The sequence below is a fragment of the Leptonychotes weddellii genome, chromosome 6 (assembly GCF_054177405.1).
Source record: "Leptonychotes weddellii isolate Sample4059 chromosome 6, ASM5417740v2, whole genome shotgun sequence".
In the NCBI taxonomy this organism is placed as follows: domain Eukaryota; kingdom Metazoa; phylum Chordata; class Mammalia; order Carnivora; family Phocidae; genus Leptonychotes; species Leptonychotes weddellii.
The window spans coordinates 7,341,738-7,369,571 of NC_138374.1; the positions used below are offsets into that span (position 1 = coordinate 7,341,738).

General features: G+C 46.8%; 1 protein-coding gene across 1 annotated transcript in view; it reads left to right on the top strand.

Moving 5' to 3' along the window:
- The window catches only part of CPXM2 (carboxypeptidase X, M14 family member 2), a 119,824-nt gene that overhangs the window by 22,905 nt on the left and 69,085 nt on the right, over positions 1-27,834 (top strand). Inside the window, exons 3-4 of the mRNA XM_031029393.2 lie at positions 840-949; positions 18,885-19,024. Of these exons, the coding sequence (XP_030885253.2) occupies positions 840-949; positions 18,885-19,024 (250 nt within the window). The remainder of the gene's footprint in view (positions 1-839; positions 950-18,884; positions 19,025-27,834) is intronic.

Sequence of the window (27,834 nt, forward strand, 5' to 3'; positions counted from 1 at the left end):
CCCATCTCAGCAGTGAGCCACATAGCTTTTTAAACGTGCCTCTTACAGGAGGGATTTCTCACACTTGTAGTAGAAATAGCTTTTGCTTCTCCTCCAGAGTTTGTGTTTTCTTTCACCAAGGGCAGATTTGAGGAGACAGATAGCATCGCTTGGAGACTTCTAGCCCCACGGCGGGCTGGGCAGTAAGAATAGCAGCCCGGGAGTCCCGAGGCCTGGGATCCGGCCCCAGAGCTGCTGTTAAAGCTCTTACCCACAGGGACGCTGGTCTGGACAGGGAGGCTTGCCAGGGGCCTGCCCATGTGCCAGCATCTTATTCCAGGGGCAGCTTGGACCAAACTGTTTGGTAGCTGTTCTCAGAACTACCAGTTTTGCTAAGAATGGAAAACAATAGATTTTTTTTTTCTACTTATATTGCCTTGCTCATTAGCATGCACAATACAAAGGCCAGAGTTGCTGAAGCAAAATCAACGAGTTCTGATTAATTTGCAGAGCTCAACCACGGGATTGCTCTGAAATTTCTAACCAATAGCACTCCCTGGCTGAGTCACACTGTGGAAGGATCCTTAATTGGAAACAGCCTCAGACAGTAGCATGGACAGCAACAGAGAGAAGGAATATCAGAGCACAAACAGCCAGAGAGGAAATGACAACGAGAAGGGCAGTTGGCACACTGTTGACGTTTGAGTTGACCGCATCTGTCTGGACATGCCTGGTGGGGTGGGCTGCGCTGGGGGGTAGGGGTCCAGGGGCAAATTGGAAAGCGGGAGGGTAGATTTAGAAAACCAGAAACTTGCCTTTGAACATCTGTCTTTGTTTTTAACGAGCATTGTCCTTTCTAGGTTGCCCACCTCTTGGTCTGGAAACCTTAAAAATCACAGACTTCCAGCTTCATGCATCTACTTCCAAGCGCTACGGCCTCGGGGCGCATCGAGGGAGACTCAACATCCAGGTACCAGCTACAGGAAGGATTTTGGTTGCGTTGCTAGTTGCTCAGGCAGGACACGCAGCCCGTGGTTGGTTGAGCTTGGGTCGGATACCCTGTATGATGTTTCAAAAGCATGAGCCCCACCTCTCCCACCAGGAAGAGCGATGCCTCAGATCCTCGTCTTAGAGAGACAGCCCTGAGATGAGACTCAGGATACGTGTCTTCTGCAAAGGGCACTTAGTACAAAGGATGCTGCCGGTACCTGGAGCCGGGTCGGCCCACCTCCACCTCTTGAGCTCGTGCCCTTCGTGTGATCTGCCTGGACCGGGCAGGAGGAGGGCGCTGGACTCCAGGAGGCATTGGCAGCCAGTGGCTTTTGTTCCTCTTCCCCACCCCAACCAGTGCTTCTCACCAACACACACATCTCTTCCAGACTGTTCTGTGGCTCCCCCCAGGTCCAATCCTTAGTGGCTCTCTTGGAGCCCAGCATCTCGTATCTTGGCCTCCTCCTCTGAGGCTCAAGGGTCATGTGACCTTGGCCCTCACTACTGTCAAGGTCCTGCTCCAGGAAGGTGAACTCCTCCTTGCACAATTTATATACCATGCGGTTCTTGACTTCTTGCCTTTTCTCAGGCAGGTCCCCTGCCTGCAGTCCCTTGCCCTCCACCCTGCCAGGCAGCGTAAGTCCTGCAGCATCCATGATGATCAATTCCTCATGCTGCTCTAACAGCTTATCATAAATGCAGCCACGTAGGCCACACACACTTACTCTCTTCCAGTTCTGGAGAACAGAAGCCCCACTGGGCTAAATCAAGGTGTGGGCTGGGCCGTGTTCCTTCTGGAGCTGGAGGGGAGGGCCCATTTCTTCGCCTTTTCCAGCTTCTAGAGGTACCTGCATTCTTTCTAAGCCTCTGATCCTTCTTCTGCTTCCCTCTTCCACTTTTAAGGAGCTCGCGATGACATTGGACCCTCGTGGATGCTCCAGGATCATCTCCCATCTCAAGCAACCTTAATTACATCTGCAAGCTTCATTTCCTTTTACCAGATAGCCCCGACTGTTCCCAGGTTCCAGGATTAGTGAGTTGGCATCTCTGTTGGGGAGGGGGCGTTATTCCACCAGCCCATGCACGAGGCCTTTTCCCTCCTGCTCCAGCTCCTACCATTCCATCCCAGTTCAGTGTTTGGTCATGTGCTGTCCTGTGTGCGTCTCTAGTATCTTAGCTGTCTTTCCCCAGCTGCTCCATAACTCCAAGTGTGTTCCAAACCCCTTCTGCGCACGCGCCATCTCATCCAGCCTCCTGGGTCCTTCATCCCTGAGACGTGGGGCCATCCAGGGTAGCAGCTTCTGAGCGACAGCGCCAACACCTTGTGCTCTCGGTGGTCTCTGTAAGCATGCTGCAGGCAGCTGCTGTGCGGGGGAACAGGACGAGGGCGGACGAGGCCCCTGCCCAGGAGCTCACGGGCTCCGGGGTGTCTGAGCCGAGCTCCGACTCCCCACGTCCGCTCTTCCCTCCTCCCTCAACACTCAGCCGCACCCAGAGACTTTGAAGCTGCTCCACTGGCGCCACTTTGCGGGCCAGGATTCCGGCAGAATGTTTCTAGAACTAACTTTCATGAAGTTTGGTTTATATAAGTAGTATTGTTTTTTAATAACAGCTGATAAGAAACATTTGGATGTGTGCAACTGGACATTGTGTTTTTCAAGAGGATGAAGTCTCCAAGTTTCACCAGCGTGACTAGTAATAATGGGAGGGCCTGCAGGGTCCAGGCTTCCATGGAAGTAAACTCGGGGCTAGCAGGGCTGGATCCCAATGGGTGTGGGCCTGTTTTGTGTAGCAGTGAGAGGAGCTGTCAGCTAAGGCCTTGAATGCTCTCTCGATAAATGAAGTTATCCTTTATTAAAGAGGAAGTGTTCACATTTATCCATGCTTTCAGTCAAAAACTGGAAGGCCCCGTTAGTCCTGAATTTGTTGGTGGGGTAGGGGGAGGAGTTGTGTTGTTCCAGTTGGAATTCTACTCCTAGAGTGGGCGGGTGGGGCATGGGCGGGGGCGGGGGGGCGGTCAATAGTGCAGGGGTCCTAGGCATGTGAAGTTCAGACCTTGGCCTTGACTTGACACTTCTAGATTTTGGGACCTTGGGACTGTTATCTTATGGCTCCAAGCCTTTGCTGCCTCACCAGAGAAGAGGGAGTCCTGAGAACTTATAGGATTTGTTGAGCAGTGAAATTAGGTGATATATAATTTTAAAACATTTACTGGATCATTTTTCACTTCTCTGCTCATAGCTTCTGGTAGCTTCCAGGTTCTCTTGGAAACTCCCAGCGGGCCTTGTGTGATTGGCCCCTTTTAATTCTTGTGGGGTGTTGTCCCTCCCTGAATGCTGTTTCCTTGGGTGTTATCTGCCCCTGCTTGAGCAGAAGCCCCAGGTTAGAAGGGGCTTGGTCTTTCCTCTCCTTTCCTCCCAGCCCAGAATGTCGCCCGGCACACAGGACAGCACAGAGGGGGTCATGTGAAGACCTGGCTGAAGGGGAGATGGAGGGCGTTCCCTGCCCTGCCTTTACTGGGCCCCACAGGAGGGCCCTTTGGTGGACGGTCATCCAGCAGGAGGCAGCTGGCCAGGCTGTCCTTAGGTCCTCGTCATCCTTCCTGGCTACTTCATCCTTCACCCAAGGGAGGCACAGCCCAGGGAGAAGGCAGGCACCCTGGGCTGGAAGTGTGGACAGACCCACCCTCCTGACTTGACGCAAGGGGAAGTAGGAGAGTCATTGAAAACCTCTTCAGTGCTGTTTGTCCTTATGGGGATTTAGGTTTTTTTTCTTCAGTGGTATATCATTTCCTAAATGCTCTCCGAACAAAATCTCTGCACCTGCTCTTACAATGTGAAGTAGCTGCTTTAACAGGCCAGCCGCCTCCCCCCAGCCCTTGGGTGCATCCACCCCCCGTGGGTGAGGTGGTGTTAACCACAGAGGGTGGAGTGTTGCCTGCAGCTGTGTGAGGGCCTTCAGCACAGCCCCCATGGGGAAGTAATGACTGGGTTGGGGCCCCTGTTGTGGTTCTTACCTTCCAGAATCGGTGCCCCATGAAGCCTGATTTCCCCGCCACAGGTGCTCTAAAATACATCTTCCCACACATACCGTTTGAAATGGGGTTTAAAAATATCATCGGGTCTCACTGAGGAGTATTTCGTAGGTGTGTCAAGCTAATGGGATTTGATGCGCGAGAAACACCGAGGTGTCAGAATTAGAAACTGTTCAACTGCCGTCGTTCAAGATGTGAGCGGGGCGGCCCAGCCCTGTGCCCGCCCAGCCCCCGCAGGCTCGGCCGCGGTTCACCCGGGGCGGGTGATGATTCGACCGCGTACACCTCTCGTTTCTGACCGTGATCTCACCCCGATTGACTCACCTGTCACCCTCACCAAATGATCTTGCAGATGATGGGAATCTTGCTTTTCTGGGTGTTCCCACACTTGTTACCGCCGCGTCTGCCCACACGTGTGTGCTTATTAGACGCGTCTACGCAGACGCGGCGATGCTGGGGGGACTGGGGGGACTGGGGGTACCGCGAACGCCTCGTGAAGGGGGCGGGGCCGGCTGGCACGCTGTGGTTCTGCTGTTGTAGATTCGCTTGGCAAGACCAGCACTGACGTCGTTTTGACCCAGAAGTAGCCCTGGTTCGTGTGCCCTCGTTGCCAGTACGTGAATGATTCGTGGGACCCGGTGCCAGCCCCTGACCCCAGAGTGCAGCAACATGGCTGAGCGCAGAGCCTCAGAGGAACTCCCTCGTGCGCGCGGTGCTCATCGCTTCGTGTTCCTCTGGCGCACGGGGGTCGTGTGCTCTCTTTCCGGGTGCTTGTAGCTTAGTTCCTTTGCCTCCTCGTCCTTGTCCCCACAGCCTAGCTGCTTCCTCTCTTCCTTCTCCCGCCTTCGAGCACGCGGCCTTCACTTATAGCTCCTTTTTTCTTTCTTTTTTTTTTTTAAAGTCCAGTCCTATCACTGTGGCTGTATTTAATTTTTAGTCTTCTGATTACATAGATTTTGAGTAGTCTGGCTAGAACTCTTGTTTTTCCTGTGACCTCAGTTTTCAGAGTGCACATGTTGCAGACGGAGCTTCTACTGAATTGCATTTGCCACATTATAGTAGAAATGCTTTTCTTTGTCTTTGTCCTCTTGAGCCACTATGACAATATCCTATGTCCAAGGGCTTGTAAGCCACACAAACTTCTTTCTCACGGTTCTGGAGGCTGGGAAGTCCGAGGTCAAGATGCCGGCAGACCCGGTATCTGGAGAGGGCCGGCTTCCCGGTTCACAGATGGCCACCTCCTTCACCTTCTTCTGTGTCCTCAGGTGGTGGAAGGAACTAGGGGCTCTGGAGCCCTCTTTTATAAGGGCTCTAATCCCACTCACAAAGGGTCCACCCTCATGTCCTAGTCACTTCCCTGAGACCGTGCCTCCTAACACCATCACCTTAGGGGTTGGTTTCAAAATATGAACTGTGCGGGGATGCACACACCGTCAGTCTCTGACACTCTTTTTTCCTCATTTTAAGCAGAAGACTTTGGAAGAATAAAAGCACTTTATAACTCCACTTATAACCTCTTTTTTTTTGCAAGTGGAATTTTACTGATGTTGATTTAATAATAAAAGCTTAGAGAAGAAACCCAAGTTCACGTTTCTTTTTATTGAGGGAAGACAGGTCTTCCAAGAATTCAAGGAAGAGATCCAGTTCAGCAGGATGGCATAGGCTTGTCCTCTCACCTTTGATTATCCTTCCAGCCTGCCCATGATCCTCTAACACCAACCCACTTGGGAGCCCGTGGTCTCATTTAGAAACAACCATGGACTTCTTCTGCTCCAGGAGCAGTCACAGGCAGAGTAGAAATGAGCATTTTAAGTCTCAAAGAGAAGGTTTCGGCAATGAGCTCTAAAGTCACTCTTGGATCATCATTTGCCTCTAGTCGATCTGAGGAGGTGGCTCTGTACTCAGGTAGGTCATTTAATGGCAGCTCATCTCCTGTCCTGTCCTTGCAGAATCTTCTGAAGACCCCAAGAGATGTTCCATGGCTCATAAACTAAGCAAGGTGGAGTCCGAGTCCACTCCCTGAGTGATTTATCCCCCCAGCTGTTGTTACGTCAGGTGCTTTCATTGCTGCAAATCCTTGAGCAAATTAGAGCATCCCTTGCCACTTCAGAGGGCTGGGTTTCGATTTCATTCTTAAGACTCTAAAGCTATGGTAAGTAGGAGCCTGACATGGATCAGAAGAGCGTGGCTGGAACTCAGGATACCAGCCTGATTCTTGCCTAGAGCTGGGAATGCAAAACAGTCTGTACTCAGATCAGCGTTTTGAAGAAAGAGTTGACATTTTGAGGTCACAAGAAAAAACTTGGTGCCCTACATGAACACCTCCAGATGTCTCAGTGGCGCCTGCTCACGGTCACGTGGCATTCTGTGGCCCATGTCTTGTCTCACTGGAGTTTGACCCCTGAGAGAAGTTCCCCTCTGGTACCTCTCTCGTGAGGAAATGTCTGGTTATAATGAGAGCATCTGTCCGAGCCATTACTCAGTACCACTGAAACCAACCACAGCTCCTCTTATTAGTCATTCTCTTAAAGGAATTCTCTGGAGCACCTGGATGCTGTTATTAGGATCCAGTTCCAACACTCTCATAATCTTTGTACCTGAAATGAGGTGTAAGCCTTGAAGACAGCCGACGCCTGTGGCTTCGGATGCACCCCCATGGGAAGGCCTGAAGTCGGTTATAGAACAGTCGAACCAGGTTTCATCCTGGTGTCCAAGCTGATGTGCGTGGGCACATCTCATCATCTGTCTCCCTGTCTCCTTTGGCCTTGAGACACCTGGTGTCCCACTTTGCCCAAATGTGGGGGCCACTTGGGTAGCACTGTTTTCTCAGATGTCACCCTGTGCCTGCCCCACTCCTGCTTATCAATGGAATCATCTGCACCCAGAGTCCTCTGACCTCCCCCCCCCCAGCCTGTCTGTCCCATCAGATCGTCCCGCTTCTCTGGGTGCTCAGCCTCCAGTCTGATTCTGGCTGCACCAAACCCATTTGAAACTCTGCAGGTCCTAGTGGGGGCTGTAAATATGCTAGGTGCTGCAGAGGCAGAAGTAATCACAGTGGGGATGGCTTCCAAACCAAGGAATGTCCTGCTTGCTCCGATAAAGGGATTTGTGCTCTATCTGGCTTTAAGAAGCAGTCTGGGAGACAGTGTTTAGAGGCCAAAATGCTGGAATTTTGGATGTTTAGATTTTTATGTGAATAACAGGACCAAATATTCTAAATCATAAGTCTCTTGGAAAATTGAAAAGGAGAATTTACCAGAATGATGATAATGCACTGTTCTTATTCTCCAGAAGCTTAGGTCATAAACAACCGAGAAGGGCAAAGAGTAGAAGAACAGGGAACCAAAAGGAAGGGGCCCTTTGGGGCTCCCCAGCCTGTGAACCACAGATTATTAAGAAACCACAGGCCTTTTGGTTCAGATGCGGATTCTGTTACTTGCTATGTGAATTTTCTTGACTATTTTATTAAATCTCATTAAATTGATATTTCATTTCATCTTCAGTATACTCAGAGTAAAACTCTGTTTTGGAGGTAAGGAAATTGAAGTCAGAGGTTAAATGACCTGCCCCAACCCCATAGCTAATGAGTGCCCAGCTGAGACTCAAATTCAAGGTTTCTGGCTGCATTTTCATCCTTTGTTTTCTCCGGTACCCACAAGAAGTTTTAGTGTGTTCTCCAGCTTGTGGCCTCGGCTAGCATCCCATCCTGTGACTCATGTCCTGGACCACTGGCTTGAGCATCCCCCAGTACCTTCCAGGCCCCACCCTGGCAGGGCCCAGAGAAGCCTGAGGGGCACCAGCAGTCATGGGCATGGGCTTTGTGGCCATTCGGCTGGCACGAGCGAACTGGGCCTCCGCAGATACTGACTCGTAGGGACGGGCCCTATGGATTGTCTGCCTAGCCACGCGCAGGCCAGCCTGGCTATCTCCTGGATGTGGATGGGTGGGGGTTGGTGTGCTAGGCATTCTGCACCAGGGATTCCATGGGCACAACACTGCACAGGTGGAGAGGCCTGCCTTGGGGGGGGGGGGGCGGGGGGGGCGGGAAGGAATGGAGGAGAGGGCAGGGAGAGGAGAAGAGAAGGGAGATCAGAGCAGACACTTTGATTGACTGGGGGATTGGTCGATTGATTTCATTAACACAAACCTACCTCCACTCCTGGGGAAACCGTGAGGAGCAAGAACAGAAATAGTGCTGATATTTTAGCAAATATTTAGGGAGGACCTGCCAAGTGGTGGGCTCTTGTCTAGGTGTTCGGGATACTTCAGACCCAACGGACATAGATCCTTGCCATCTGAAAGCTTCCATTCTAGTGGGGGAGGCACATAAAGCAGGGAATATAATAAAACAGAGCTTTTCTAGTGTGTCAGAAGGTGGTGAGTGTTATGGAGAGAAAACACAACAGACTTAGAGCTGGCAGCGGGGGTCAGGAGGGCTGGCTCTGGGGAGGGGACAGGCTTTGGGTTTCATTGATTTTACTTGAAAGTGTTTGAAATAATGTTAAAGGTAAGCAAGGGTGGCTTCATTGAGGAGGTGGTCCTGGGGCTGAGTCGGCTTGAAGGAGATCATCAGGGAGTCAGGCAGGTGTAGGAGGAGCACTCCAGGCAGTGGGAATGGCTTGAGCAAAGGTCCTGTGGTGACCACATGCGTGGCGCTACCACGGAGCAGCAGAAGGCTGGTGTAGCTGGAGCAGGGTGGCCCGGGAGTCCCGTGGTGTCCCTGGGCTTATAGCTGCATCGCTCGCATCTCTGTCTCTAGGGTCACATGGCAGTCCCCCATGTGCCCCTGCATCATCTTCCCTCTGTGTGTGTCTGTCTCTGTGTCCGGATTTCCCCTTCTTGCAAGGACACCTGTCATCAGATTTAGGGCCCACCCTACTCCAGTCTGACCTCATCCTCACTGAGCTAATTTCATCTGCCATGCATGACCCCTTTCCCAAATAAGGTCACACTCTGAAGTTGCAGGGGTTAGGACTCGTATATATCTTTTTGGAGGACATAATTGAACCCATGACATTGTGATTCTCTATGCTCAGTAAACCTGCCTCAGACTGCAGATCAACGAGATTTCCCTGTGGGTGGGTACTTGAGCTAACACTTGAAGCAGGACGAGAAGTGAAGAGGTTATCAGACAAAGGATTGGTGGAGAGGGAAGAATTCCAGGTCAAAAGGAATGGTATGTACAAAGGCCCTGTGGTTGTAGGGAGCAAGACAAGATGTTCTCAATCATTATTCATCAAGGAAATACAAAATACACAATGAGATATGGCACATATCCTTTAAGGAAAATGGACAGTATGAAGTGTAGGCAAAGAAGTGGGACAATAGAAGCTTTTATACAGTGCTGAAAATGTAAAATAGCACAGATTTGGAAATGTTTTTGGAGTATCTGCTAAAGCTCAACTTTCTCATACCTGTTCATCTAACAAATTTACTCTTATGCCTAAGAGAAATGCATTCATATGTGCATGATAAGGCAGGGACAGGTAGGTTCATGGCACCATTATTCATGACAACCCAAAATGGTAACAAGACACATGCCCATCAACATACAATGAGTAAGTCACTCTATATGCGTACAATGGAATACTATACACCAGCGAAAAAGAGTAAGTTATTGCTACCTGCGATAATATGGATTGATCTCACAGATACAACATTGAGCAAAAGAAGCCAGACACAAGAGAGTAGTTATGGTAAGTTTCGTTTACGTAAAATTTAAAAACAGAAAAACCAGTCTGGGGAAATGGAAGTCGGAGTAGAGGTTATCTTTGGGGGGCAGGTGATACTGGGAGGTGGCCAGAGGGAGGCTGTGGCAAGCTGGTCATGTTCTACATCTTGATGTGGGTGTGGACATACGGGTGAGTGTGCAGTAAAATTTATTGAACTTAGGACTTGCGCACTTTTTTGTATATATTTTACTTTTAAAGAATTTTATTTCAACTTTTATTGAAACTTAACAATGAAATCATGTATCTGTTCTCCAGCTTTACCATCGTATTTCAGAAGTACCTTTTCTTTGGTTCTTAATAAATTTAATTCCAGTACAGCATACCTCAGAGATGTTTTGGGTTTGGTTCTAGGCCACCTCAATAAAGTGAATATTGCCATAAAGTGAGTCAAATGAATTTTTTGGCTTCCCAGTGCATATAAAAGTTATGTTTACACTATACCATAGTCTATTAAGTGGGCAAAAGCATTATATCTAAAAAATAAAGTATATACCTTAATTAAAAAATACTTTATTACCAAAAAAATGCTAACCATCATCTTAGCTTTCAGGGAGTCATAATCACTGGTCACAGATCACCATAACAAATATGATAATAATGAAGAAGTTTGAAATATTGTGAGAATTACCAAAATGTGACACAGAGACAGGAAATAAGCAAAGGCTGTTGGAAAAATGGCACCAATAGACTTGCTTGATGCAGGGATGCCACAGACCTTCCCACCACAAACTGTAAAAAAACACAGTATCTGTGAAGTGTGATAAAGTGAAGCACAATGAAACCCAAAGTATGGCTGGGCAGGACTACTATTTAGTTACTAAAATGATTTTAATATTTTTACATAATGTAAACATCAGATTCTTTAAGGGAGTAATTTTAAAAAAAAGTTTAATTAAGGTGTAATTGACATAAACATTATATTACTTTCAGGTGTTCAATACAATGATACAGTGTTCGTATATATTGTTGATATTTGTATATATTGTGAAATAATCACCATAGTAAGTCTGGTTAATATCCATCCTTATACATAGAAACATTTTTTTAATTCAATGAAAACTTTATTAAAAAGCTGGTAAATCATAGAAAGGTGTATTTGATTTAAACTTTAAAGGGAATGTTAAGAATATGATGAATGAAATTAGGTGATGAAGGAGAAGAAGAGGACATAGCAGCAGGTAGAAATGAATTCCTCACTGCCTATAGTAGGGAGTCAACAGGGACTTTCTAAGAAAATATAGAATTAAGCATATTGCACAAAGGTATGTTATGTAAGTTATGTAGTTATTAAATTAATCACTGAAACAAAGACATATCTTTAAATTTGTAGAGGAGGGCACCTGGGTGGCTCAGTTGGTTAAGCGACTGCCTTCGGCTCAGGTCATGGTCCTGGAGTCCCGGGATCGAGTCCCGCATCGGACTCCCTGCTCAGTGGGGAGTCTGCTTCTCCCTCTGACCCTACCCCCTCTCGTGCACTCTCTCTCACTCTCTCTATCTCAAATAAATAAATAAAATCTTAAAAAAAAAATTGTAGAGGATAAGAAATGAAACTGGTGAACATAGGGGGAAAAAAAAGAGAGAGGCAAACCAGGAAACAGACTCTTAACTAGAGAGAACAAATTGAGGGTTGCTGGAGGGGAGGTGGGCGGGGGATGGATGAAATGGGCGATGGGGATTAAGGAGGGCACTTGTGATGAGCACCGGGGGATGCAGGGAAGAGTTGAATCACTAAATTCTACACCTGTTACAAATATCACGCTCTGTGTTAACTAACTGGAATTTAAGAACTTGAAACAACAACCACAGAAAAACCAAAAACAAACAACCCCCAAAAAGAGTACATAAAGAGTAAAAATCACTTATAGTTCCAAAAATAAATAAAATATTTCAGAGGAGGCGTGGACTTAAAAGCCAAGAAAATAGCTCAGTACTCAAAGATGAAGCACAACAAAAGAAGCAGGAAAAATACAATATCTGAGAGAAGTTGATGACTCATATGATGACAAAGAACATTTGCCAATGGGCTAAGTTGAGCTCTCACTTGTTAGTAGAAGAAAACTTAGGTGTTATCATAAAGCGAATTCAACCACATGTCTCAGCAGATACAAACCTGAAACGAAGTGAGTTTTTCTTAAACAACAAGTGGCTTATAGTATATTTAATAGATTTTACTTGAAAGTGTTTGAAATTTCAAGCTCTAGGTATTTATTGACCAGTGCAAGGAACTATTTAAGACTTTGATTTTGGGTTTTAACAATCACTTCAAAAACAATGAATATTTCTTTTCAACCAGCTCTACTGGTGATTGAGGTCTGAACTGGGACAAGATGCTCTGCTGATTTGCAGAAGGATTAGCTGATTTGTACCTGGGCAGTTCTATGGGTTTATCAAAGGTCTATCACAGAGGTTTACCGAAGGAGGTATACTGGCAATATGATGGCCCCTATATGGGAGATTAACTCTATTAATCCTATGTCACATCTAATATTTTTAGCTAAGGCCACCCCCTGTCCAGTGGCGGTACCTTGTTAACATGTAAGGTTTCAGTGAGTACTTCTAAGATTTTCTCAAAGATATTTTAAAATAACCATCACATTATTCTGTTTTTGTCCAGATAGTCCTGGGCTGTGTCTGCCCAGTGGCAGCTCTAAGTAAGTTATCCTGGAATTGCTAAATAGTTATATTCAGTTGGATATAACTTTTTAATTCATTCCAGATGCTTCTGTAGAGAGGCAGCCCATGATTATGAATTACAGTGCAGATCAGTGACTTTATAACAGCATAGTAATTTTGAGATTCATTTTTTTCTATATATACCGTAAGGCAGGGCACTTTTCATGATGTCTAGCATGCAGTAGGAGCTCTGTAGACACCTGGAAAATGGAAGAGTAAACAAATCAGGCTTTATGTCATTGCCTTTCCCTTGGCTTTTTAAAATTAGAATTTATATTAATCAGTTTTGTAAGCAAGTAGTTTGAGAATCAGAGTGTTAAAGGATGATTAAAAAAAAAACCAAGAGAATGGTGGTTGCCAGGGGCTGGGGGAGGGGAGGTGGGGAGGTGTAGGACAAAGGGTACTGACTTTCAATTGTAAGAGGAATAAGTTCAGAGGATCTAATGCATAGCGGGGGACTGTGGTTAATAATATGGTACTGTACACTTGAAAGTTGCTGAGAGCCCATCTTAAGCATTCGCAGCACATAAAAAGTTAACCCGGAGGTGATGGATATGTTAATTATCTTGATCTTGGTAATCATTCCACAATGTACATGTACATTGTACACTTTAAGTATAGCAGATATTTATGCCTGATATACTTATGTAATATATTAAATATATAATTGTATTTGTCAATTATTACTCAATAAAATTGGATAAAACAAAAAACAAAGGTGCCTTGCCTGTGGACCCCCACACCCACCCACCCCCTGAAGCCAGCACATGCTGTGAGTGAGGCAACTACTCCAAACTCCTTTTAATTGTTTCTTTGGGAATTTAAATATTTATTTCTATTTTTTTCGGTGGGTGGGGGTAGGGACAGAAGGAGAAGGAGAGAATCTTAAGCAGTCTCCACGCCCAGCGTAGAGCCCAATGCGGGGCTCAATCTCATGACCCCGAGATCATGACCTGAGTTGGAACCAAGAGTTGGGTGCTTAACCGACTGAGCCACCCAGGTGCCCCAAATACTTATTTCTAAATAGTATGCACATACTGATATGTATTGGTTTGCACATTTTTGACTTTTTATTCTGAATTCATATTATAGAGGATGAAAATTTCAGCTCATTTTTATGATCCCTTTACCTTAACTAATCCTTCCAGTGAAATTGTATCTCAAATTTTGGGTAAATCTACATTAAAGGTTTTCATTATTAGGACTGTGTAAATAGTGCTTACAACTTGAGCCCAGAAATAGTGCAGTTTCGAGCCAAGGGAGATACACTCTGTATCCTTTCTTGACACCTTTTTGTTTTCCTAGAGCTGCTTGTATTTTTAAAAAACATTTCCCGTGCCCTGTAATAGGTCTGGGTCTGTAAAATACCCCTTAATACAATTTTTAAGGTCAAACCTGTTCAGTGATTTTTGGTCTCAGAGTTGTTTTTTATGTTTCTGTAAGACATTCCTTCAGGAGCCCTTGACCTGCTGTGTTGTGAATGGCTTGCTTTCCAGATCTTTATACAGCTGCTCTCCTGGGACTATCTCCTCCCTCATTCGGGGAATTCTCTCCTATGTTGGCACCCTTGATTTCTGGATCTTGTATCTTCTTTTTGGTGTTCTGCCTCATTTTTGTGGAGCGCATTCGTCTTACAGCTTTATGGAATTGGGGCATGAGAAATTCTGGGGGGATCTGTGAATCCGAAAATGTATTTTACCATCGCAATGGACAGTTTGGCCGAGTGTAAAAATCATGGGTGAAAAGTCTTTTCCTTCAGAATTTTGAAGTCATTATCCCTCCATTCTTTGAGCTTCAGATGTTGCTACTAGGACTTCTGGTACCATGCGGATTCCTTTGGCTTGGTTTTATATATTTGTTTTATTTTTTGTTTCCTCTCTGGAAGCTTCTAGAATCTTCTCTTCATGTGTGATGTTTTGAAGTTTTATAAAGATATGTTTGGGTGTGGGTCTTATTTATCATAGTGGATTCTTAGTGTTTTGGAGACTTAAACCTTACAGATCTGGGACATTATTTGCTTATAGTATTTTTTTTTTTTATAATTTCCTCCCCCGCTCTTCTTATTTTTCTTTGATTGCCCATTGTTATTGTAATTTTCACATTACAAGAGCTCCTTTTTCCTTTCTAAGAATATCCTTCTTTTGTTTTATGCAAGCAAGAGCTTCTTCAAGGGATAGTCATTATAATTTCTTTGAGATTTTCTTCTGTTCCCGATTACATTTTTAGTTTATTTAATTTCTGTTTGTTGGAAGCCTGGCTACCTTGTGTCCTGGAGCTGGAAGGAGGAGGCGAGCTAGGGTGTCTCACTCTTCAGTCTGCTGCTATCCACTGACTGAGTTCTCGGTTTTTATCCATCATATCACACCTGCCCTCCTGTGTCTGGAGCCCCCAAATCCAGAGCCTCTAGGATTGTTTGGTTTTTTAAAGAGAAAAATTTCAGGTCTTCTGTGGGGTAGGGAGATCTGTAGACAGAGCTCTGTGGGAATCTATTTTTTTTATACATGTTTTGAATCAGTTCCCTGTTTTCAGCCCTGCCTCGCCTTTCAAGCTACCCAGGAGTCTAGTTTCAGGGCTTTTTAAAGCCCTGGGTGACGTGCTTCTCACTGGTGTTCCCTTTGTAAGCTTGCATCTCCTTCTCTTGCTGAGTCATTTGGGACTCCTCCATCTGATTTCTATCTTCATATATTGTAATTTGGAGATTATAAATGTCTTCTAGTTTTGTCAGATCTGACACAATTTTGTCAGATTGTATTTCTTTATCTTGTTTTCTTTGGGGGGAGTTTTTGAGACTAGAGTGCAGAGAAATCAACATTTACTCTATCATCTTGAAACAGAAAAATCTCTTTGTTTTGTTTTAGAGAGAGAGAGATTGGGGGGGAGAAGCAGAGGGAGAGAGAGAATCTTAAGCAGGCTTCACACTCAGCCTGGGCTCGATCTCACCACCCTGAGATCACAACCCGAGCTGAAATCAAGAGTCAGACGCTTAACCAACTGAGCCACCCAGGTGCCTCAGAAAAATCCCATTTGATCTTAAGTGGCTAGTATCAGGTTTTCTCTTTGTTTTGGATTTAATAATTTCCACATTTATCTTAAGCAAAATTTAGTCTGTTAGATGCATTGGTGTTTTTTTTTTTTTAAGGTAAAGAAATGATGAGTATGACTTAATTGCCTAGAGAAAATTATATTAATTCTTAACTTATGGAGCTCTGTAGTGTACAAATTATCATTCCATCTTAGTGGTGTTTTCAAGACTAGCTTATACTCCAAGGAATCCCACTTTTTAGTCCAACAACTTCTGATAGAAATTTCTCCAACATTTATGAAGTCTTTCCTGCATTTTTGAACAGAAAGGGATGAGTGTACCCTTCTCTTGGTTTCCCAGACGTCCTACTGACATCACGGATTGCTCTGTGCTAAAATTTGGTGACACCTCTGGGACTGGCCCCTCCTCTTTCGCTGAATCCTTCCAGGCGCTTGCTTTATAAATTCATAATTGATTTTGCAGAGGTGGCTGTCACTTCCCTGTTGAATCAGCTTCGGAAGGGGCCTTCCAATCCCCTGACACCTTATTGCATTTAATTGAAGGTCTAGTGTGCTCAGGAAGAGCTGAGATCGGCAGCAGAAGCAAAATACCCAGGCTGGCCCAAAACCAGGAGCCCAAAATTTAATTCCAAGTCGGAGTCAAGTAGACTTCGGTGGAATAGCATGGGGATAACTCCTCCACATTCTGTGATTCTCTCGGGGTGACAATCCCAGGCTCTGTGGCAGCTCTGTTCTCGTCTTCTCAGCCCGCGGCCGGGTATTCTCAATCTTGGCACAGCTGACACTTTGGAGGAGACACTGCTTTGTGGTGCGGTGGTATTGTCCTGGGCATTGCAGAATGGTGAAGAGCATCCCTGGTCTCGGTCCGTCCACTGTCAGTAGCACATATGTGCTGGCTGGGACAGCCAAAAATGTCTGCAGACTTTGCCAACTATCCCCCAGGGGACAACATGGATTCCTACTGAGAACTTCAGACTAGGAGTCTCCTCTTTTTTCAGATTTTGTAACTCTGTTCTGGATATTTGAAGTTGTAGAAAATGTGGCAGCAAGTGCCCGGAATAGTATTGTAATTCCTTATAATTTTGTAGAATGTGGGATAATTCATAAAGCGCCCATATTTCCATAATTTGCCAAATAGTCATTGTTTTAAATATACTGATAACTAACATTTGTTTTTTTTTTTTTTAAAGATTTTATTTATTTTTTTGACAGAGAGAGACACAGTCAGAGAGGGAACACAAGCAGGAGGAGTGGGAGAGGGAGAAGCAGGCTTCCTGCGGAGCAAGGAGCCCGATGCAGGGCTCGATCCCAGGACCCCGGGATCATGACCTGAGCTGAAAGCAGACGCTTAACCGACTGAGCCACTCAGGCGCCCCGTGATAACTAACATTTGTTAAGTGCTCGCTTTTTTTTTTTTTTTTTTTTTTGAGCCCACACAGGGTGCCGGGTCCTGTTGTAAACACTGTCAATACCCTAAGGGAGAAATGAGCGTTGCCCCCGTTTTGGCAGATGGGGAAACTGAGGCACAGAGCATTTCGGCAAATTGCTTGAGTTTATACAGGGTGGAAGTGGCAGGACTGAGATTCACACCGAGGCAGGAGGACTTCAGAGCACAAGCTCTTAACCAGCACTTTGTGCAGTGGTTGATTTTAAGGTGCTGAGACCAAAACACCAGCTGCGCTTGTAGACTTCAGCCCGTCCATTCTGAGCACCAAGAGGGCAGGACTGCACACGTTTTCCACCTTTCCATTCCTCTTACCTGGGCCAGTACCTGGCAGATCGTAGAGGCACGGTGAAGGTTCATTTTAATAAATGAAGTAAACACCAGTCTCATGGGTTGTTGACGCGAAAAGAGGAGCCCAACAAAAACTAAGTGTTACGGTTTCTCAAAGGAAGCTCCGTGGTGGTATTGTAAGTACTGATGTGCTAAACAGGTGTCTGTCATTGGGAGGATCCCTGCGTTTGGTGAGGAGGTGCAGGGACCGGGCCAGTAGCCTCCAGCCTGGGGCAGTGGTCTCCTTGTTGGTGGGCAGTTTTGGGAAATGAGAGCTTGGGTGTCAGAGGGTCACCCGCACTTTAACAAAACCCACCAAAGCATGGGTGAGTACCGGTAAGACACACTTGCATAATTTAGCCTTTCTTTGACGGTTCTAGAAGGCAGAACCTTGTAGCACTCCCAGGTCCCAATCACAGACGCCCCGTATGCCATGAGACCCCAAGGGGCTGGTTAATTGAGAGCTTGAGTTTCTGGAGAATGTTGACTAATGGGTGTTTCCAGTCACCTTCACGCGAGATGGTAGTGCTTTCAGGAGACCGTGATATGTGAGTGTTCTGACATTTCCCTCAAAGCTCTTTCCAGATTGTTTCAGGAGGGGGTGGGAGTGCATGTACTGTGGTTTGGTCCTGATACAAGGCTGATGTTAGCTGGCGCAGAGATGGTAGGGCCCCACTCATGGAAGCCTTGGCCGTGTTGTTCATCTGCTGTAGCTGGACTGCGAGTTTCACATCACTGTTGCCCATTAGAAGTAAGGCTGCCCCAGATTTTGAGCTGAGAGGTGCTCAGAGGGAGGAAAGGTGGGCTGGCCTGTCTTTCAAATATCACTTAGACTTTTTTTCTGATTCTGTATTTGTGAAATAGCTATGGGAATAGCCATGGGTTCATGTAGAAAGGGTCTTAGTAAATTAGGAAGCTTCACTTAGTTCAAATATCCTTTTTTCCCCCTTTTATCTCATCCTTCCTTCCTTGGAATTCTTTCTTGAAATGGTGATAATATAGGGAAAATTCCAGAGCAGAAATGTCACATACCTTGTAAATTCAGGTCAAAAGAATCTTTGGTAGCAATAGTAGCCAAAACTCAACACGTCAAGTGACTTAAATGCCAGTAAATAAATATTCAGTAGATAAACTTACCCTTCAACATTCAGCTCGGATAGCACCTCTATCCTGCTCTCTCCCAGACCAAGTAAGCCATTATCCTTAAATGCTCCTGTAGCAGTTTGCTCCGGTTCCCAGAATAACACAGGCCCCATTGTGTTTCTAATTTATCTGTTTTCATGTCTTTCTTTCTGCCTGGATGGTGAGGTTCTGGGAGGGAAGGATTCACCTTTGTATCCCCAGCACCTGGCATGTGTAGGCTGGTATGTAGGAGACGGTCTGTGCCTGCCGGATGCATGAGTAATAGGGGAGCTCATTAAATTTCATCTTCAACACTGGGCAAGAAGAGGACGTATCATATTGAAATATTTCCAACTTGTTAATAACAGGCCACTCCGTGTTATGATTTAGGAAAAGGAGTGTTCAGGACATAGTGATTTTTTTCTCTGTCCTGTGCTCATTTTCTTCTACCACCCCCCCACCCCCGAGCCCCCACAAGTCTCATGAAAATATTCATTGATTCTGGGTCTTTTTGAAGAACATCTCTCTTTCTTTCCAGGCAGGTATTAATGAAAATGACTTTTACGATGGGGCGTGGTGTGCAGGAAGGAATGACCTCCATCAGTGGATTGAAGTGGATGCTAGACGTCTGACCAAATTCACTGGTGTCATCACTCAAGGAAGGAACTCACTTTGGCTGTAAGTGTGGGTAGACCTGTGCTTTTCTAGACTCCATGCCTTGGGTCTAATGTTACAGGGTTTGGACAGAGACAGGGAAGCAGAGAAGTATCTGGTGATAAGCAACAGAAGTGAAGAAAATTGGAATGTGGACAGGATGCTGGGCTTGCTGTAGACACAAGCATCTCTTGAAATGATGTTATCCCCTGTACGAGAAGAGAGAGAAGGACCCACCTGGCAGGTTGGGCTGAGTAGACAAAGGTGTTGTAAAAACAATGCAGCTTAGGCAGGTGGCTGCCATCTTGGATCTGTGATGAGTTACTGGTACCCTGACTGGTAGACTGAACACAGCCCAAGGTGGGAACTCTGACAGTGAGCAGTAGGTAACAGGTCCAAGCCACTGTTCTGGAGTAGATGGTATGAATCCTTTAGAATCTGAGGACTGGAAGCCCAGAGAGGTTCCCAAATAAAGGACTGTAGAGAAGTAGTAGAAATGAAGGGTGAGCCAGTACGAGGCCTGAGAACGAGATGGAGCCCATTTCTCAGAATTGACCTTGGGGCCAGGGTTGGGTCAATAACAAGATGAAACTGATAGTAATCCTAAGAGAGGTAGGCTCTCCATCCCATGGTAAAGGCACGCAGTGGAATATTGCATATTACTCAGCCTTAAAAGGGGAGGACATTCTGACACGTGCCATACCATGGATGAGCCTTGAGGACATTATGCTAAGTGGAATAAACCAGTCACAAAAGGACAAACATTGTGTGATTCCACTTAGTGAGACCCCTTGGTGGCCGCCGGGGCCTGGAGGAGGGGGAATGGGGAGTTGTTGTTTAATGGGTCCTGAGTTTCAGTTTGGGGTGATGGAAAGTTCTGGAGCTGGATGGAGGTGGTGGTCGCACAGGGATGTGAATGCACTGAATGCCACTGAATTGTACACTTAAAAATGGCTGGAATGATACATTTTATGTTATGTATCTTTACTGCAATAATGAAAAATTGTATGTGCCAAAACAATGCGCACAATAAAACCAAACAACCTCCCCACCTCAACCCGGGGCTGGTCATGGAGACGGAAGCAGGGCCACATCTGTGGGGTTGTCCTATGACTCCAGCCATGTGGACAGCAGGCAAGTGGAGACCGGGAGCTAGGCAAGGCCTAGAAGGGTCCATAGGACCTTGGGTGCTTTCTGAATTTAAGCAAGAATTTTCAGGTTCCTCTAACATCTGATGACAACTGAGAAGCCAAGGGCACAAAGGCCTCCCACGCTGACATTAGGAAACTGGCCCAGTTAGCTAAGACCCCTCCTGCCCTGCCCGCCTCACCTTCCTGTCTGTGCCACACTCTAGAATTTCATTTCAGTATTTGCTCATTACCTCTTGGCAGTTGTGTAAAATCTGTCTGTAATTTGTTGATTCGATTACTTGTTAATTCCTGGAAAGGTCAACGTTAATAAATAAACCAGGATAAAGGAGGGGAACCTGACATCTGTGCTCACATTTAAGTGCCTGTCCTTGTCACTGTAGAGGGGACTTTCTTACATAGTGACAGTTGTCAGGCAGTGACTCATCATCTATTTTCCTCTGCGCTTTTTTATCGTAAAGACGATATTATAACATCTAGCAACATTTAAAAACAGTACCCATGATTCCACTGTCCTTAGACAAACATAGTTTTTTGGGGGACATATTTGTAATCCTATTACATATGCAATCATGTTATTTTAACTTAAGAACGTATCAAAGCATTTTTCATGCTGTTACTGAGACTTCGTAATGGTCATTTTTTTTTTTTTTAAAGATTTTATTTATTTATTTGAGACAGAGAGAATGAGAGAGAGAGCACATGAGAGGGGGGAGGGTCAGAGGCCGAAGCAGGCTCCCCGCCGAGCAGGGAGCCCGATGTGGGACTCGATCCAGGGACTCCAGGATCATGACCTGAGCCGAAGGCAGTCGCTTAACCAACTGAGCCACCCAGGCGCCCATAATGGTCATTTTTAATAGCCTGTAATTTACCTTGCCATGGCTCCAGCTACCTTCTCGGTTTTCTGGTATCACATATCATTTTGCAAGAAAGCATTTTCATACTTTTTTCTTCCTTTGAATTATGTCCTTCAAATACATTTCCGGAGCTGGGATAATTTGTGCATTTTGACAACATTTGGTTATGTATTTGTGCTGTTTTGTGTAGTGCGTTTTTTTTCACTTTGCTTTTCAGCAGCGCCCATGTATGTGCTCATAATGATGATTTTTGCTTTGTGGTGTGCATTGTGCTCTAATCAGCTCATTACCATGACAATTGTTTTCACTGTTTAGATTCTGAAAGGCAAGAATTTGGGGGAAGAAAATGTTGAATTGCTCAAGGGGAATGGAAACTTGGACAGAAAGATTGATCTTGAGATTATCCATAGGGATGAATGAAGGGATTTTACCTCAATGCTGGGATATTAACCGGTCTAACTACTGTCATTAGAGAGCCAGTGGTCGAGTTATTATTGGATTAGAAAGACCGAGCAGCGTAGGAATAACACTCACATTCCGTTTCATCTAGAACACAAGAGCATTTTAGGTGAACAAGAAATTGCAGTAGAACAGTATCTTTCTTTGACTATGCCTAGGACAGGAACATCTTAGAAGACAAGGGATAGAATTGCTTTTAAGAGTCAGATTTTTTTTTTTTTGGCTAAATGTCTTTTAAGTCAAATTGTCCTTCAAGGACGATGGAAAGAAATTTGATGAGTTTCAGTTTGTCTTACCTCCTGGAATAGGAATGTCTCCACTCAGGACTGAAGAGGAAATAGGACAAGGATGAATTTTGGTATCTGAACCTTTTTATTCCCCAGAGGCATGAATAATGCTAGAAGCATTGGGATCTGTCCCAGGATGACCAGAAAACATGTCAGCCATGGGAACCATCAAATGCTGACAATGAAGAAGGCAGCAGGTGTCCCTCTTTCCCTCTTCCCATGACCTCGGTCCCCACGCTGTTCCCAGGACAGGTGTCTATGGTACCACTTTTTTTTTTTTTTTAAGATTTTATTTATTTGACAGAGACACAGCGAGAGAGAGAACACAAGCAGGGGGAGTGGCAGGGAGAGGGAGAAGCAGGCTTCCTGCTGAGCAGGGAGCCCGACATGGGGCTCCATCCCAGGACCCTGGGATCATGACTTGAGCCGAAGGCAGATGCTTAACAACTGAGCCACCCACGTGCCCTTATGGTACCATTTTTAATATTCCTATTTACGGGCTTCTGTGTTCCTCCCTGCTGGTCTGGGAGTACCTTTATGATAGAGACAGTGCCTGGTTGCCTTGCCCTGTACCAGGCATCTATTAAGACACTCAAGTAATGATTTTTTAATGAACGAATATTGTTAGGAAGTAACAAATTGACAAAGGTCCGTTCACATGGAATGGTAATGAGTTCATTAATCTGCGAGTGTCAGTGACCGAGAACAAGTTTGCAGTGGGAGTCGGGAGAGGAGAGGGGCCGTGGAAGGTTGAGGAGTGACGATTTCTAGTGATGTATGATAGCATGGACAACAGAATGCCTTTGGAGTCACGTCACAGCTCTTGACTCTTGTTGGTTATGAGACTTCCCTTCCCTTGGAACCTCAGCTTGCTGCCTGAAATAAGATAACTATTCTCTATGGGGTCAAGGTGCAGTGGAGGTCAAATGAAATTACCCAGCACATAGTAAGTGCTCAGTAAATGTTAGTTTCTTCCCTCTGCATCCCTTTGGGTTTATTTAAAACAGTGGCTTGGAAGCTTTATTTTTAGCCACAGAAACCTTTGGAGGATACAGGGAGGCTAGGCTGCGCTGTGCGAATCTGGGGGGCGCAGGGGAGCTTTGCCTGCCTAGCCCGACCTCCCCCCCCCACCCCAGCGGAGCAGCCCTGGAGGATGCCTTCATCCACGTAGCTCTGGTAACAAGCATACTGAACGGCCTGAGGGCCCTCTGGGCCTGTTACAACCCTGCCTGCTCCTCCAAAGGCCCGTGGCCACTTCCTGAATCTTGCCGGGTAAAGGGAAATTGTGGAATTCAAGCCAAGACAAGCAAGGGCAGGGTAGGAATTAGAGCTTGATTTTTCTAGTTAAACATGCAGAACCTACCCTCATCTCAGAGAGTTGCATTTTGGCTGGGAATGTTTTAGGAATGGAAGGGCAAGAGGTTGCCGGCCCTTTGAGGTCGGAGCCAGATGGGTATTGCTGTGTATAAAGGCTTCTGTCTGGTTGTTAGAATACGGGAGCACGTGGGAGTTACAATGCATATATATTTAAGGATATTATTAATACTTTTCATCTGTAGGACTTTCATAGCTGGTATTTTTTTTGTGTGAAGATTTTATTTATTTATTTGTCAGAGAGTGTGAGAGAGAGATGAGAGAACACACACAGGGAGAAGCAGGCTTCCCGCGGAGCAGGGAGCCCAGTGCGGGGCTCGATCCCAGGACCCTGGGATCATAACCTGAGCTGACGGCAGACGCTTAATGACTGAGCCACCCAGGTGCCTCGTATGGTTGGTATTTTTAAGTGAACATCCATAATCTTACTTGTTTCTGACATTCTCTTTGTGTGTTTATGAATTCATTCAGCTGTTACTGAGCACTCCGTACTCAGCACTAGGGATACAAGGTGAGCAAGGAGTGGCCTGCTTGCAGGGAGCTTTCATTCTGGTGGAAGAATCCGGTATGTTAACAGATTCACTAGCATCCGCAAAGTACCCGTTGATGAGGGATGGGGAAAGAGCTGTTATCAGATTTGGGATGTAGGCGTGAAGGACCATATGGCAGGTCACAAGGCTTAGCCTAGGTCTGTGACTAGTTCATAATCCAGTTGATGACAAACTATAATTCTAGTTTTAATAGTTTTTCTATTTGAAAGTAATAAAGTATAATTATTTTCATGATACTGAATAATTTATATTTTTCACCAGTAGAAATTATCCTTCTCCATCGCACTGCAGTTTAGTGAAATGTTAGTATACTAATAAAAGCCAATCTTTAATTTCCCTAATTTCAGAAAGTATATTAGACATACGGGTGTTACAGTTATAACCAAAGTGATGATTGACAAGTTAATTATTCTGCTGGAGGGGAATAGATGCTGTAATGATGTGGGCAAGATACAGGCGATTAAAAATAACCACGTTTTAAATTTTAATTGTTTAATAAACAAAACGATTCTTATTCTCTGGAGAGTCTGTAAATGTGTCCTTAAAGTGGGGTAGCTGTTTGACTGATGAGTTTGTAAGGTGAGGACTGGGAGGGTTTGGCTGGTTGGCTGACTTTTTAAAAAGCAGTCGGGCTCTTTAGAGCCAGAGGAGTGGGTCCCCGGCTGTGAGCCAGGCTTGTGACCGAGGACACAGTGATGGTGGAGCTGGCTTTCTATTTGTCGGTGGAAAGCTGTAGCAAAGGTTCTGAGTGTGGGCCTCCCCGTACACAATTCTGATGGTGAAGGAAAGGAGCAGATGAGGTGCCCCAAGGAAAGGCTTGTCTCCCCCTTCTGCTCCGGAGACAGCTGTGTTCACAAGGGGGGCTGGTGGCCGACGGGGCAGATCGCTGAGGGGCTCGGGGGTGGCTGGGAGGAGTGGGACTGACGCCGGTGGAGGAGCTCACCCTGGAAAGGAAGAGGGTCTCCTTGTCCCTTGAGATACTGAAGGTGGGGGAGAAACCCTGAGGTGGATTCACAGCCTTGGCACTAGAGGGTTGGTTTTACATTCTTGCTGAAGCAGGAGGCGGGGTCCTCTGCAGACAGTGAGTGTGGCCGGTGTAGGGGTTGGACGCTTCTAGCAAGAGGACAGGGAGAGCTGCCGAGCGCTCAGCTGGTGTCCGGAGCTCATAGAATTGTAACGGTCCCACTTGGCACTGAGGGCACTTTCTGCACTAGGGGGCGGTAGAATCGGTGGCCATTTCCCTGGAGGAGGTCCGGGGACAAGGGCATTTTGCGAGCTGGTAGGACACAGAGCGCATTTGGAAGGAAGGGTGTGAGGTTCAGCTCCAGGGCTGGTGGGGGAGGAATCAAAGGCAGAGGGCTGATTCCCTGGAAGTGAAGGGCAAGTTCAAGGAGCCACTGGGGGAGATGAGGCTTTAGAAGTGACACAAACTTGGCCGGGAGGACAGGGGTCATCTGAAGACTCCGTGGGGCCAGCAGAGGTGATGATCTGGGGCCTGGGGGGGCGGGGGGTGTGAGCAGAGGGTCCGAGAGGAGCAGACGTCTGGAAATCTTGAGGCTGCAGGGTTGGCGCTCCGTGCTGTCCCTGTTGGGAGCATCTGTAGGACACGCTGGACCCCAGCTCAGAGGAGGTGAGGAGGGGGCGGCTGAAGAGATGGTGGGGTCTGGTGAGGAGGGAAACGCAGGTAAGAAGAGGCAGAGGCAAATAGAGACGCCGCTGAAGGGTGTTCATGGGCTGGAGGGGGAGCCTTCCCAGCACCTGCCTGGCCCCGGGGTTCTGCCCAGTGACTGGACCTCCGGCTCCCCAGTGAGAAGTGTTCACCCAGGCCCTCCCTTTCTCTTCAGTTGATCTGGTTTTCTGCCTTCATGGCTCTCTCACTGCCCCCCGCCCCCACCTCCAAGAATGCACAGTGGCAGCCCCCCCGGGGCGCAGAGGGAAGGGGCGCCAGGGGCTGGGGCCTGGAGCTCGGAGGGACGCCCAGCAGTCCCTGGAGCAGAGCTCGAAGGGAGGCTGGTTGGCACACCATCACTCATCTCCTGTTGAGTGTATGTGTGTTTTCAGAATGCGTGGTGCTGTGTCTCCTCACTTACCGGTGACATGAAATGTTTGCCACCTGCGGGGGCTGGGAAGACAGAAGCTTCCAAACTCCTTTCTAACTTCTTTGAAAACTGACAGTCTTTGAATTGCTGAGTTTGGCACAAAATGGAGGGGTTTTCATGAAAACCTCTGCAAGTTCAAGTAAAAAGCCAGGCATGCGATCAGTTCTTCATGTTATGTTTCCACAATGCAGGGAGAGTTGTTTGAAATTAAATAAAACTCTCACTTATGCCTGCGTGGCCCATACCTGGTTTCCTGGGTGCCAGTGACTAAGAAAGAAGCTCTCAGAAGGTAAAATCTTTGAAATGGAAACAACTCTAGAGCTCCTTCCCAGGGATGGAATTTCCACCCTGCTTTATTCAAGGGTCCACTTTCCCTAGCTGTGACTCCCCGGGAAACCCTCCAGAAGGTTGCTGGGTACACCCTGTCTTTTCTCTAATCGGTTTCCAGGTGGAGGGGGACCTGCCTGCAGTGGGGCCCCTCCCCTACTTAGCTCATGTCATGCTTCCACCCTGGACCCACATAGCCTTTGTGGATTGGCTCCCACTATCTGTCTGACTCATTCCCTTTGCTCACTGCACCCCTAGCAGGAGCCTCCTCTTTGTTCCACAGATAAAGGAAGCATGTTCCTGCCTCAGGGCCTTTGCACTTGCCATTCTATCTGAAGGCTCTGCCCTCTTGCATTCAGAGGCTTTTTTCTGACCATTCTTTTGAAACTCACTCTTAGTCGCTCTCCGTCCTTACTTGGCTTTATTTGATGACCAATTTATTTGTTGGTACTGGCACTGATCTCACTCCCAGGCAGCAGGCGGGACCTAGCTCTTGTGTGCCACCAAACCCCCAGTGCTAGATAGCGCCCTCCAGAGGGAAAGGCTCAGCGACCGCCCCTCCTGCTGCATCACTTGAAATTGTTCAGATCATGGCCCAACTCTCCTATCCAGAGGCTGGGCTGCCGCCCCCTGCCCAGAATGCACTCGTAGTAGGGGGGCTCTTTAGTGCGCAGACCACTGAGAGAAACTTGTCACACCCTCTGGGGAGGCAGCTCTCCCATGCCTTCGCTGTCCTTCCTTCTCTGATGACCAGGTCCTCAGCTGGTGTGGGAGGGCAGACAGGAGCACCGATTCCGGGGTGAGTCGGGGATCCAGACTTCCTAGTTGGCATGGCCCTGGCTATGTTTCTGAGCCTTTCTGTGCCTCAGTTTCTTTATCTATAAAATGATGACAGTGGTACTTGCCACATAAGGTGGCTGAGGGGACTGAACCAGTTAATACACGGCAGGCAGTCAGGATAGTCCCTGGCATGCAGTGAGCGCCCTGTTGCTGCTGATTTCTTGGTATTTCTTCTGGTCTTTTGTGGAGGGTCCTGCTCGCGCTCCAGCCCCTGTGCCAACCCCTCTTTCTTCTCTCCATCCGGTGCTCTTAGGGCACTCAGACCACGTCCTCCCCTCTTTCTGATGGGCCTCGCTCCCTGTGTGTGGTCTTCAGGTCCTGACCCTGGGGCAGGTGGGTGGTCCAGGTGGGCTCCCGGCCCTTCCCGGCCTCTGTTTCCTGGTCTGTCGGGAGAAGTGACGACTCCCTGTCTCAGCTCGTTGTGAGTGTTCAGTGAGACACGGTGGCACATTCGGGACACAGCAGAGACTCCGTGAACCGTGGCTGCTGTGATTTATAACGTGGCCTCACCCCCACTTTTCCTCGGAGCTCCCTCCTCTAGCCGTTCACAGCTCGAACCTCCAGTGCCCCCTCGCCCCCAGAGGGCACCCAGGAAAGACTAGAACTGGCTCGGTCGCATTGCAGCAAAGAAGAAGAGCCTGACATTTTGTGAAAACCTTCCTGTGACACATCTGTATTTTACTGACATTAATTTGGCCAGCAGGAGAATTTCTTTAAATAAAACCATGGTGGTTCCCTATACCAGGGTGACTGAGCACTCTGCCTTACTGTACAAGGTGCTCTCAGTAACTCTGCCAGGAAGGTCCCTTCCTTGTCCCCACTCTGTGGATGAAGAAACTGAGGTTTGGAGAACACAAGTAACTTGGTTATCTCTCTATGTTCAGAGTAAATA